This window comes from Adelges cooleyi, unplaced genomic scaffold (assembly GCF_023614345.1).
Source record: "Adelges cooleyi isolate 19-005CV unplaced genomic scaffold, UGA_ACOO_1.1 ACOO_flye_CR_arks_rails_tigmint_CR_PRNA_381, whole genome shotgun sequence".
Lineage (NCBI taxonomy): Eukaryota > Metazoa > Arthropoda > Insecta > Hemiptera > Adelgidae > Adelges > Adelges cooleyi.
In genome coordinates this window covers 2,041,726-2,056,575 of record NW_026096058.1, presented here as the reverse complement: position 1 = coordinate 2,056,575, position 14,850 = coordinate 2,041,726, and the positions used below count along the sequence as shown (strand labels likewise).

Here is a 14,850-nt window from a genome sequence, read left to right as displayed (position 1 = left end):
TTTCAATTTCCACTCTTTGAAGTACACATTAGTGTTACGAAAATCGGAAAATGACAAAAAACAGCAACGAGTCTAAACTCTACGTCAGTATAACAAAAAAATACACATTGCTGTCATCTAAAAAAAAAAAAAAAAAATAGATATGTAAATAAATCAACACGGCAAAATATATTTCGACTTTACTGTATCGGTCGTTGTACAATGTAATATGCCCGTAGTCAAGACACAAGAAACACTTCAGAACAGTTATTTGAAAGAACTTATTTTTGTCATAATAGTTGTGTTGTCTCCAATATTTAAGTAAGTAGTAATTATTACAAGCTTTAAATATTGTAATTACGCTTTTAACCCGGTTTGGCGACATTTTTTTATACCATTATTTCGTATTTAAGAAACAAAATTTGATTTTCTATTATATATTATCTTATACCTACATACTAAGTTAAACAAAAAGCCATGAATTTTAAAACTATACAACATTTTGGAAAAAAATTGTATTTAGTTTTAGAAAAAGTACTGTTGGGTTTTGTGCAGAAAACATATTTTATCTAAAAATGCCTTTTAAGTTAAATACATAAAGTATTAATAATTAAACATACCAGGGTATTTGCTAAAATTAACAGTTATTGTACCATAAAGGTTCTACCATGGAAGAAATAAAATTTAACTACAAAAACAACATTAAAAGTGTGTAAGAGTTGTTTTATCATTTAACTATTTATGTTCTTGGAATGTAGAACCCTCATGTTACAATAATAAATGTAGATTAATTTTTTAATGCGACTTATTACATATTTCAAGTGACGAACCCAATTATTACTTTTTTTTATAAATCTTGAAAGTTTATAAGGATAGTAGTTGTCAAAATAATAAATAAACAATTGGCCACTTTAATATGAATTTTCTATATATTTTTTAGGTAAAAATGAAGCTTGTTTGTTTTATCATGTCATTATTCTTTGTAAATGGTTTGACAGTACTCTATGGTAAGTATTGCGGTTTTTTGAAGTACTTGAGGTATAAATTAGTGTTAGGAATCCGAAAATTCGTATATAAAAAAAAAAACGCTTAACTTTGACTATAAATGGCTTTCGGATTCCGGATTCCGGGTTTCAGATTTCAACAATCTTAAACTAAAGTCAATACGTTGTTGTTTTCTTTTTTGTACCTTTTTATCGAAAATATTAAATTTAGCATTATATTGTAATAATAATACATTTAATACTCATTATACATATTTTTAAGTTGACTTTAAGAAGCAAGTACACATAACAAGTCAGTATACCCAATAACTATTTATCCATAAAATATAATTTACAGTTTTCAAATACATTTTAACTTTTTTCACATATTTTGTTAACCATCTTAATTACAGACTACTTTTTCAAAAAAACATCGAAAAATGAAAGTAAGATATTAAATAAATTGAAAAATAACGTATTTTTCACGTTCATTTTTTGTTCGTGCTGACTTTATATAGTACTGTAACAGTATAGCGATGTAGTCAATTTTAAAATAAAAGTCACTTGTGGTTTTATTATACGATTATAAATAAACTGTAACCACAATAAAAATACACTTATCAGCGTATACATAGTACGGCAACTTTGTTGCCATCATCAGCGCTAACCGCAGTCTAATAAGTATATTTTTTATTGTGGTTAGGGTTTATTTATAACTGTATAGCGATTTAGCGCAGAAAAATTGCTTCCAATTCGGTTTAGGATATTATTTAGATATTTTAAATGGCAGTAGACGTTGGTTCTAGACGCCACATTCCCGACAAGTAAAATTTTTGACAGGCCATTTACCCAACACACATTTTTATTTATTTTTTCATGACAATAAAAGCGGACCAGTAAATTTACGTTAAAACAATATTGTAAGCAATAGCTCACAAGAAAGCCAATTCGTCGTTATTTTCTTCGTATTCGTGGACGATAATTCGCATTCTTTGAGGTTCTGTCCCCTAGATTTAATTCCGCTAGACTGACCCCCGTATTTCCTGCTCTATTTTGAGCTCCACCAACGCCCAGTATATAAGTCCGGATGATGTTTGGCGACAATGACTCGAAAGCGGCCGGGACAACCCTCACTGATGTTGTTAGCTTTGTGAGAATTGGCCAACTTAACTTTTTTAAATTTTGATTGTTAAACTGTTCAACTGCTTAAGACCAAAACGCGGGGGATATTGCTATTTATAATTTTCCATGGTAACTCTAAATCGTTATGTACCTATACGCAATAGGTATTAAAAATAATATATTAAATATATGAAAAGTAAAAAAAAATGTATAACTGCACATAGTGAACTAGTAGATTTAATATATTTTTTTATAACGTTAAAAAACTATAACCTACCTGTGCTAGTTTTTGACAAGGCTATGTCTTATGGCTGGGGGTCATGCTGAAAATTTGTCTGACATGTTAAGTGTCAAAGTGCTGACGTCATTATCATGGAGTTAGGATTATGGAGGTGAATTAATAGAGATAGTGGATTAGAGATAACATATTGGAGATATTGATTGCATGACATATCCATGTAATGATGTTAATTAAATCGGTAATTAAAGAACAATAATCTCCCTGTGCTGGTTTTTTTAATTATAATTATATCATAATATAAGTAAACAACACAAAGAAACATTTGTTATTCTAGGTGCAGTGGACGCATCAATCGAAACGTTAATACGTTTAAATTTTCCGATTCGTAAGCATATTATTATAATAGCCATAACGACTACATGAATATACTTTGTTTAAATATTTATTTTGAAATTCAATAACTTTACCTAGCTTACGGAAATCGCTTTTTCTAGATCAGACTGACCGAATTACATTTGTCTGGTACCATTTTAATTTGTTTCAATGTTTTAGTATTAGAGCTTCAGTGTGAAAAGAATGACCAAAATTAGATTTAACATGTACACATTTTTAATTTGTTTTACTACTACAATTATGCCAAAACAAAATATATGACTTATCCTTTGTTATAATATTACATCACATTACATCATATGAAATTAATTTTACTTACTTTGTTGCTGTGTACTCAGCACATTTCAGTGCTGTACCATTATAGGATGTTACAGCTCTCTATAATTTTACTCTACCGACTCTTGTCTTATTCGTAATAATGCCGAGTAAATATCCAATCTCGTTTACCGATAACTTTTTCCGAATTGCAGGTAGGTTAGCTATGATGTTGGTCACGCCAGGTAATATAGCACAACGCCTTATACATTATATAATATTTCTTTTTAAAATTATTTTTAACAGAAACGACCGATATTTACTATTTATTAATAATTTTGATGATATTTCAGATAACCCATACGCTCGCCAGGACTGGGAATATCCGCAAGGTAATGCATTTTGTGTATTTTCAACCACTGTTTATTATTATGGACCGTCAAGTAGTCTTTAAATATATTTGTTTCCAAAACTGCTAACGATTTCCCTTTCAATTTTAACATAAAGCACTTTTTGTGTAAAGGCGTTAACATAATAAATGTTGTCGATCAGATATAAAAATAATATGTATACTACGTTTGAGAATTACTAAAACAGTTTTATAGAAACTTGAGCGTTGAACTATTTAATTTAAACAGGAGAAAGGATTATCGCTGTAATCATAATAGGCGAAATCACTACTGTTCAATGATGTGGGCATAATACATTCATAACATTTATTGTGTTTTGAATTTTAGAAGTTGTGAATGACCAGAAGTTAATACAGAATACACTAAAATCAAACCATAGTAATAATGTGCACTGAATAATTAAAAAAACCAACACAAGTAAGACTGGTAAAGTATCAGTTAGGTTCATCGATTCAAAACGTGAAGAATTAAAACCTAGACTAGCTCGAGGGTTCAATGGAATCAAACACCTTATGCTATAATTTGTAATCGTTTAAATTATAATGATTATAATGGTCATGTGTTTCAACATCGATTTATTTGGACGAGTAAATCGAACAATACTCGAAATGGAAAAATAAAAGTAGGGGGGGGGACGTTAGTACGTAAAAGAACGTATGTTTTTCCTAAAAAAAAAACATCAATTAGTAGGAGAACATCACAATTTCCAAAGAACTTCTTGGGATACTTAGTCCCCCTATGCCAGCCTTTAATGCATTAATTGTTTAATTTTAATACTACTTATTTTGTGTCCGTTACAGAAATCGATGGAAGCCCTAGTTGGTGGGGTATGAATAACAAAATAATGAAATAGTTATAAAATCACTTTTATTTTTCTCGTTCTCGGATGCGAAGGGGAGTACATTTTACCATTTTTGTCCACAACAATTTTCCTGGGTATGGCTCGTGATTTATAGCCTGTATATATATATTATGAGAAGTGTCGGTCTACGGTGATCTCATAATTCCAGACCCACAAAAAAAACTAATTTGGAACAAACACGAAATCTTTTCAGCTTCGCATCGAAACTCGAGCAGACTAAAAAATAAAATTAATAATTCCTTAACGTCCCACCATTATTTACATATTTATATTTAAAGTTGTATAACTTCAGGTTTTGGCAGCAAGACTTTGATTACTATGGCAAATGCCAGAAGAACTGTTACTAACCCATCTTTAAGTCGTTTACTTAAGGAAGTCGAAAGTATGTATAACAATTAACACAGAGTGTCGCAATAAGTAAAATATTATTAATTAAGCGACAGGCGAGATGCAGTGTGGTTAGAATGACGGAATTGCTTTTGTGTAATACCAGTTTTTAATTTGTTTCACTACTGCAACTATGCCATACAAATCATATAACTTATCAGTTGTCTAATTATCATATTATTTAATATGAAACACCAATTTATCTATTGATCTGTTCATGTTATTATAAATTATACTGTGCAGTGATTCACACTTCGTCGTTAAATACATGCTTACTTCGTTGCTGAGTACATGGCATTATATTTTGATGTCACAGCTCTACATATTTTTACTCTGTGATTATAATATGTTATGCTATGATATAATATGTTAGAAATTTATTTTTCACAGTTGGATCCCACACTGGATTTGACAATCATCAGATATGTCTTTTAATAGCATCTTACTTATCAGGAAAAATCCCAACATACCGCATAGATTTTAGCATTGACGTTATAAATGGCGGGCACCATGATTGTCATATTATTGACGTTTCTGGAAAAGTTACATTGTACAGGAAGATTGAAAATAGTTTCTGGAAACTCAAGGATGATTATAGTCAAGATGTCAAACTCACTTCAGTTATTGATATATAGAAATTGTATTGTCATAAATCGCAATTTTACTTTATATTCAACATAGTATAATATGTAATTATCAATACACACCAAATGTACTTGATATTGTTCACTGTTTTAATTCGTAAATCATAATAATATACATGTTTTTCTGTATTGAAATATAATGATTTTATTAATAAGTTTATTTTTCAAATGTCCGATTCACACTTTGGCAACCAATCACTTACTTAAATTTATTATATTCTAAAACAATGATAAAAATCAAAAGAACAAACTGGGAGATTGATTTTGGGACCAATAATAAAATGCAATATAAGATAAAGGAACGATGAGCAGTGAGTAGAATATAAATTATTAAAAAACAAATTATGTATGAATGTTGGAAATTATCGGAATAAAAAAAGACTGTTATTTTAATATTACAGTTAAATAGTATAGAAGAGTATTAGTACGCTACAGTCCTTAGAAACTCTAAATTTTCATAATTATTATTATTGGTACATTAGGCTAGCCGAAAATTATAATAGGTTTAATCAAAGTTCGTCGCGTAGTATTAATCCCCAACAAAAACCTAATCGTGAAAAAAGGCCAAGTTTCAGACCCCTTCCCAAAAATGTCGGCCTAATAAAGTAGTGATATCTACATTGTGGCCAAGTCTGCTATTATTTCTTTAGTTCATAACCACACTTCACTCCTACTTTCATGAGCAACACTGCTCTTTTATTTGTATTTCTTAAGACTTGGCCAGTTTCTGAAACAAAATTATTAAATGTACTTACTTAAGAGTTATGTGGGTGATGGGAAGAAGAGTACTCAGAAAAAAAGGAATAGGTCCCCTTTTGAAAAAATTAACCAATCAAAGTGGTGGTGTTTACATTGCGGAAAAGTCTATTTAATGCCTCAATCAGAAAGGTCATATTTCATTCAGAAACTGGCCAAGTTTTAAGCAGACCTATTATTTGTAAAATTTCGGACTGCACACTTAATTTTATTCTCGCTACTGTCTTAGAAAAAGGAATGTATTACATATATGTATTATATGTATATAATAATTTAACAATGCAATTAAATAAAACAGCAAAATACTTATTTTTTAATCAAAATAAACGAAATTAAATAGCATGTTATAATAAAAACTTGAACTTAACTTTCTATTAATTAAAATCATAACAATGCTGAATGCATATTTTTTATAAAATATGTAGTTAAAACGAAACTTTATTGCTGAACAACGACGGTTCATCACCCTTTAATTTGGCTTCAGGGAAGACACATTCGTATCATTCCTGTTGTCTACCCAGTGGATGAACTTTTGAATGCCTTTTTTTACTATTTAACCATTATAATACTGCAGGTTGTGGATCGAATTCAGTTACAACAGGCATATTTATTTTTATATACATTGAATTTTTGATAGTTTCTGGAGATAAAGAAGATGTCTTACAAGTTTTCAATACGTTATAATATGATATTATACGTTCAACATCAGCTGAATGTAGCTTGGCAGCTATAATTCGTGCCACAGCAGTACTTAAAGATTTCTAACATTCATTACTTAACAACAATGGCTATACTGTGATAAATAGGTATACGATTAGCCCATAAGTGATAACATATATATATATATATATATATATATATATATATATATAGGTAAAGTGTGAATGTGTGATTTTTTTAAGCATGCTCACCCCACCATGCATAGAATTTGAATTTTTTCTTGTACAATTTAAAGCACTAAAAACACTACATTTTTATGATGTATATATTTTTTGTCTGGGTGATTTATTTAGTTTTCTTAAAAGACAACCACTACTTACAACTTAATATTATAAGAAAAAATATTCTCTTTCAAAATGTTAAATTTGTATAAAACACGAGTTATTCTTAAAAAAATGTTGTATTATTTGTGGTTTAAATTTTTTATGAAATAAATTACAAATTTGAACATTATTCAGGGATAAAAGTGGGATGAGTATGTTACACAATCACTGTTTCTATATTACATATACTATATGCATTAGACATTATTCATAAAATTATATAATATGGAACGCTTAAAACTATATGGAGACATTAGTCCCCCCTGTAATTTTTTCCCACTTTAAGCCCTGTAAGTAGGCTATTACTAATTCTACATTCTGTACTAATTTTGAGAGTTATCCGTGTACGATCGAACCATCTTCGCCTAATACAACAAAACATACAAATCCTATCTGTAGGGAGTAGGCAGGTCTAGCGGCCAGCTTGTTTTGGAGCGAACCACTAAAGCCAAGATACTTACCAAATAAACGATTATTAGATGCATCCCGCATCCAAAAAATTGGCAAGACGGCATGGAATTGAAGTGAACGATTCGGATGGGAATGAGTACGAAGGTATGCTTGACCTTTTTGTTTTCAAAAACTACATATCTAAACTATTTGATGGTACTCATTTGGACATTGCTCGTTGATTTTTCAAATTCTCAGAAAACTATTATGGCACAAAAGAACATCATCACTCAACATTTAATTAAATACATATGAGGTATAAAAATTTAAAAAAATGTTCAAATCATGACACAAACAGCTTGTATTGTAAGAAATTAGCGACCTACACAGTACCGTTGAGCTTCTTGTATTGATTTGTATAATTCCTTTAAATAAATACATTGTGTTTTCTATTTTTCCTTAGAATTTTAGAATGTCGTTTTTGATGCGGTTTAATTTTATCAATTGTCTTAAAAACAAATGAGCATTTTTCTACAAAAAAGACGTGTTGAAATTGATTTATGTAAGATGCTTAGTTGTGTTTGTTTTGAATAATATGTATTATTTTCCTGTTGTATTGTTACATTTTATACCTTATCTAATTTTGTATAGATACTTTAAATGCTATTTCATTTTGTTTATTATTTTTTTATTTAGTAAATAAATACGCTTACAAAACCTGGAGTTTTCCCGGTATAATTTTCTACATTTTGTTATCCGGAGTAAAAATTATTAGTAGATAACTTAAAAAAAAAAAGATTTGTCCAATCCAAGTACAGTATAATTCAGTACAATTACACATGTTATAAAGGCTGGGTTAAACTACTTATTAAATACAATGGCGATTCTAGGAATGAAAAAAAAAGAGGGCTAGAATAAAAAACACAAAGGCAACAATAAATTAAAATGTTTGTTAGACATAAAATGATGTAGAGATAAAATGCAATAGACAATTAATTAACAAATTTGTATATTATTGTGGTGAGAAAAAACAATTTTAATTACTAACGATATTACTATAAAATGTATGTAATTTTGTTTGTTATAAAAACAAATGCTGAGTGTATAGGGATTAGTTATTTCTAGGTTCTTGGTCTATAATAGATGGAGATAGAGAAATATGGCGTGGTATATGTTTGTCGTCAGTATGGTCTTGAAGGCCGAAAACTACGAAGAAGCAGGTTTCAAGAGTAGTGTCTCTTCACCTTCAGATACAAGAAAAATTTGGTCTCCAAACTGTTTGTAGTAGGAAGTTTTGTCCCAAATTAAAGATGTAGAGGTTAATTTGCAAAGTCCAGAATCGTCAATCTCGGCATGTTTTACATAATCTTTTAAATTTTTGAGGAGTTCAGTATTTGTGTACAACGCTATCAAACGACAAACGTGGATATCGTTGAATTGTTTTTCTTGTCCATCTTTATTAAACATAAAAAAATTGTTTTATTTTAATTTGCCAATTTTACCTGACCTAGTTTATTTTGTTGTTGTATATTATTCATCGAAATCAAATAAAATACATTTAATAAGTCCCATAGTTATTGTTTGGTAATTGATATTATAAAAAACTAAAATTATTTCATATTGAAAAAACTATTGTTATTGGAAGATCAAATTTACCGACTAATTTTCAATGTCACTTTAAAATATATTCTAGCCATCACATGCCAAGTTAATTGTTAAAAAATAATATGTTGGCCACAGTAAAAAAGACATGTTGGAGAACAATAAAAAGCAATTCCATATTAATATTTACCATCAAGGTACTTCAATCCACTGCTAATTATATTTTCCACAGCTTTTCCAGTATATTCTCTTCTAGCTTTTCCAAGTTCGTCCAAAGTTAACCGTGCTTCAGAGTGAACTAAGTAACCGTGTCAGTAAAATATTAAAACAAAAATTAAAAATTAAATCATTTGATACATAATGTTATTACTTTTCAATAAAACGCTGTATTGCTAATTATTTTTATACAACCTGTCATTAGCTGTATTGAATATCGAAAAAATGTATTCTTCCTATACTCGAAACTCAAAGAACTTACAATACACTTTAGCATCTTCGTGTAGTGTGAGTTATTAACTCAGAAAATGTACATTAAAGGTACTTTTAAGGCTAAAAGGCCGTTCAAAAGATCAACGTAAACATAGTAGTTGTTAAATATATTGTATTATATCTCGCTTTCTCTCACCAACTATAAAAGTATACTTTATTGTAATTATGATGTGAAAAAAAGCGAATTGGATTTTTAACACAAGTCAAAAGCTCTATGCTGTTATCGAATAAATTCATAATTACATAAGTGCTTCAACGGGTTTTCTAAAAGACCTTGTCTTGGCTCAGGCTCAGGAATAGCTACAACAAAAATATAGAATATCAAAAATGTATGCCGAAATAAAAACCGGTTTTTATAGTGTTTCATCCAACACACTCACTCTAAAACTGAAAGTGATTAGATCAATTAATCAATACAAAATACTTTCTGTAAACATTAATTTTTTTTTTTTGATAGCGACGTTTGAATAAAAGGTTTGAATCTTATTTCGAGCGGTCGTCGAGCCTTAAGCAAACAACCAATAGCTTTATATGGCTTTAATTTAAACAGAATTTTCATAGTTTTACTCGAGGACTTAAATATTATACTTACGTAATATATACAGTGTTTCATATCGCAATATCAACTGTAGATATGCGCCTCCTACAGTTTTAAACAAAAGAATATCATTATAAACTATATTAATCTGTGTACGGAATTGTATGTAAAAATGTGGTTACTCTGCAGTTGGTCAGGGTGCATATTTTCTGAAATAAATACGAAAACACTGTACACTTTCTGAATATCAAAAAAAAAAAAATATTATGTGGAAATATTTCCGTAAAATGCAACGAAAATGATTACCCGGCATAGCGATCATCATATTTAATTCGTCTGAAACAAACATTACACAAATTAAAGACGTTGGATTTTATTTTTTTATGTCCTGTTTTAAATTAGATGGTGGCGGTAAAAATATGTGCACAGTTAACATGGAAAAAAAAGTGCTTAGCTCGATTATAATATAGTGTGGAAACAATATGAAAACATAATAGCTGAATCGAAGCAGATGTATGAGTGAATTATAACGATTGAATGCAATAGACAAAACAACTATTATCAAACTCGCTTACATAAAGATTCCGTTTAAATGTTAGATTAAAATTTAAGATTTCCATTACTAATAATTTTGCTTGAATGTGAATTTATATTGCAATTTTCGAAAAAAATGTTAATAATTTTTTCTACTAGCAAGTTTAATTTGTTTTTATTATTGTTATACAATTATTACTACCCAATGAACGATTCTGACGAACCAGTGTTTTAATCAAATTTTCCAGTCCACCTAGAATGAACAAAAAAAAGTTTTAAATAAATTCATAATAGGTATAAATATCATCAGAACAAAATAACACCATGCTTCAAGCGATGACCATTAACTTAACGCTACTTCCCCTGTTAAACGGTTACTGACTATAGGCAAGTGTGCTTTAAGTAAATTAGACCGGTATTTTAAGTTTAAATATAATTGATTACACATATTGTTCGGTACAACACCTCGTACACTATTAATCTGAACAGATCATCGAAACTATAATTGTTAATTTATAAATCGTTTGACGATCAGGTAAATATAACACAACTATAATTTTATTATATTAGTTTGTTATTTTTTGATATATCTTACTTCCATGTTTCTTTTTATATTCAGAAGCTCTCTTGATTTCTTTATCTATAGTAAATTATTTAAAAAATATTAATTACAAACTTAAAATCTAATTAGTGAGAAAACAAAATGTTACCGACTAGCCATAAAAACATGCTGCCTATAATCCTCCTTAGAATCCTCTGTAAAGGAGAGTTAAATATTATTATTTTTTTTAGATTGTTAACTATCTGATGTAGCTTAAAATAAAATAATTACTCAAACCGTCAGCCAAAACATTTACTAAGATAAATGATACTAAAATCCAGATAATTTTCATTTTTGTCTGCAAATAATAATAAATATAAAAACAGTTCATATTAGTCGCAGTCACTTCCGACGTGCGACGATGAGTATGTTTTTATTTTAAGAAGTATTTAAAATTTTGATGTATATTATAATGTTGCTAATTTTTTTTTCTAGTTTGACAATATTTCTTAGATTCTCTGAAATTATTTTATTTGTATAGCAAATTGGGAATCGTACTTAAAATCTACTCTATTCGCCAAATTTTTAACTAGGTTACCCTACTCCTGCACATTTATTTTTTTTGAAAATAATATCAATATTATGACATTATCTTTTTGAAAACATACTAACTTTTGTTATTGTACAATATTAGAAAACTATAAAATATTTGTATCTTGTAAGTACAAGATATTAAATTGTTTGAACTTAAGATGTAGGTATATAGGAAAATATAATATAGTATCGCAATACTTATTATACAAATTAAAAATCTCGCCATTTCTGATTTAATGCGCAATTACAACATTTAAAGCTTGATAGTACTACTTACTTAAATAATGAAGACGGTACAACTTTTGAGACAAAGATTAGTTCATTCAAACAACTGTTCTGAACTGACTTTCTTGTGTCTTGTCTACGGGCATACTATACTGTATATCGACCGAAATAGTATTACCTACTTATAGTTTGTAGTGTACCTCTGTTTATTTATGTACATAGCTGGTTTTTTACATTTATATCGCCTAACAAATGACTATGTTAAAATTTTGGAACGAAGAATATTGCCTTATTGTATACATATAATATATTGAAGCAGCAAAAAATATATAATTAAGTCATTTAGATTGTTATTTAATGACAACTTAAGACCGGTTTTCAAGGCGGAAAGGGGTAATTTATATCTATCTACGGTATTTAAAAGATAATGGATTGATGAGATACAAGTGAAAATAATTTGAGGTATTGCTATAAATAACTATGTTAAAAAAAGAACACAAAGTCGAGGTTCGTATCTTTATTTCCGAATTTGCAAAAATAAGTTTTTAAATTATAATTGTAACATATTTTTGTGAGAGTGTAGTGAGGCCAACTATTTATTAGGAAAACAGATAGAACCGAGATTAAGGGCAGCTGAAATAAAAATGCTTGCTTTAGCAGATGAATGGAGTGACGGGAAAAGATTGGATAAGAACGGAATGCACAAGAGGTGGCATAGGCATGGCTCCGATAGCGGTGAAAATGAGACAGAATAGACTGCAATTTTTTAGACATGTTTTGAAGATAGAGCAATCCAGAGCACTTGCAATAAGAATAGTAATGAAAATGAACGCAGGAGGAAAGGGGAAAGAGAAAGACCTACCCGTGAAACTTTCTTGGATAAAATAACTGTTCATTGAAAAAAATCGCCGTCAAAAGAAACCACCGACCATCGTGTGTTTGTTATTTTTTGCTTTCTGTCAAGTAGGTATCCTACTGAATACTTAGATTATAAAAGTGTTTTGATTCAATTTTCATAGTTGATAGCTTGAATATCAAATATTTTTTTTTTTTTTTAGTTGGTAATATGTTTTCAAAACGATTTAGAGATCATGTTTTTTATTATTTGTTTTGTGGCGCAATATCACTCTACTAACGAGTAGGTATATTTTTTTGTACTAGTATAAAAAAAAATGTGTTTTTTAAACGTAGTTCGTTTGGTTGTTTGTATGCTTAAACAGTTTTCTTGCGCGAGTACTGTATATTTACACAAGTAAAGAAATAAAATAGGTCAACGATTAAAGTACAAAAACATTTGATAAAAAAAAAAATTAAAAATAAAACTATAAAAATTGTTTTTTTTTTTAAATACAAAGATTCTTATAATATTCAAAGTATGTAATACCTACATGACATTATAGTTTGATTACATTACAACAGTAGCTGTGGAAAACAGCTTGGGTTAGCAGATAACAATTTCCCTTTCAATTAAAATAAAATTACAACATAACTACCTAAATACATTTTTTTGTAAAATTTGACAATTTTTAAAATGTAAAAACATAAAAGCTTAATATACAAACCAAGCAAGTCTCTTAATCTATTTAATGCAATAAAATGTATTTTTGATTTTGTAAAATAGTTGTAAGACGCTTAAACTTACAATACAAATAAAGTGGAATACAAAATAAAGCGTTTATGTCTTGTTTTTGTATATTAAAATTTGAAAAAGTGACTCATTGTAGATAACGTAAGACTTAGAGATTACTGACATATTTTATTATATGATTTATTAATAATATTGTATTTTAGCTGAATAGAATTCAAATGTATAATTTGTAAACATGTATAAAATAATTACTTATATTATGCAAAATATGGGTAACGGGGGGTTTTAAATAGAATTACTATTTTGTTTATAAAAAATAAAATTGGGTAAATGTTAGGATAATATTTTTTTTTTGCTTGGTTTTTGTCGAGTTTAATGTGAATGATTTATCCTCATTATTATTCTCCCTATAACTATTAGTTATTGTCAAATGACAGGCTGACATTAGATGCATGCAGTTTTATAAAATAATTATGATAAGTATATCCGATATTTATATATTACATTGAAATATTTCAAAGATTGGGCAATTATTATGTTTTTAACGTTAACCGAAATTATTTATTACTAACGTTTTGTTTGCTCCCTCACAGGTTTTTTGGAAACATGTATCGTTTTTATTTTTTTACAAATAACATTGTTATTTGCGTCATACTTTAACAACACTGTTCCTATATTATGTTCACTTACATTTTATTTTGTATATTTTAAGGTTCTGTATCACAGAGATCATCGTCTATTGTAAAAGTGTTTTTCAGAAACACAAAATTTCATTAGTACATTATGCAAAAATCTACTATTTGTCTTATAGTTTTCATTATCATAGAAATATCATTAGGTAATCCATATATATATTTTTTTACCATACAAACTCAGGTTCAATTCTAGAATTGTCATAATTTTATGGCTTCTAATTAAATGACGAATTTTGTAGAAAGAAGTTGATTCCATAGAGAAAATATTTTCATTTCAAAATTATGTAAGCGGGTATGAGTTTATACTGAAACCTACTTTTGTTGTTTATATTTAGGTACACAAGGTCGGCCAAGTCATACCAATTCTATTACGATTACATTACCTCTTATCTACTTTTAGGTGTACATTGCTACACGGTCATATTATGCAATAAATCAGTAAAAATATACAAGATACATAGAAAACTTGTATAAAATTGTATGTAAAATATATAGCTGTATATAATTTATAAACATACTAGATGAGAATATTTTCTCCATGGAATTAACTTCTTTCTACAAAATTCGTCATTCAATTAG

General features: G+C 28.6%; 1 protein-coding gene across 1 annotated transcript; it reads right to left on the bottom strand.

The window, feature by feature from the left end:
• Positions 1–8,438: 8,438 nt before the first annotated feature.
• On the bottom strand, positions 8,439–12,136 carry LOC126841446 (uncharacterized). Its single transcript, XM_050577935.1, has 11 exons — positions 12,041–12,136; positions 11,461–11,527; positions 11,343–11,384; positions 11,224–11,268; positions 10,831–10,881; positions 10,401–10,430; positions 10,277–10,303; positions 10,149–10,199; positions 9,800–9,856; positions 9,258–9,365; positions 8,439–8,919 (listed from the first exon to the last, which is right to left on the bottom strand). The coding sequence occupies exons 2-11, from the start codon at positions 11,519–11,521 to the stop codon at positions 8,672–8,674; spliced, it is 720 nt and encodes a 239-aa protein (XP_050433892.1). The 5' UTR covers positions 11,522–11,527; positions 12,041–12,136; the 3' UTR covers positions 8,439–8,671.
• Positions 12,137–14,850: the final 2,714 nt, after the last annotated feature.

Excerpts from the sequence above, each read along its gene's own strand:
- LOC126841446 (XM_050577935.1), bottom strand. The coding sequence starts at position 11,521 with ATGAAAATTATCTGGATTTTAGTATCATTTATCTTAGTAAATGTTTTG. Across the intron at positions 10,882-11,223 it reads ATATAAAAAGAAACATGGAA|GTGGACTGGAAAATTTGATT; the intron begins GTAAGATATATC and ends TGTTCATTCTAG. Across the intron at positions 10,304-10,400 it reads TATGATGATCGCTATGCCGG|AAAATATGCACCCTGACCAA; the intron begins GTAATCATTTTC and ends TATTTATTTCAG.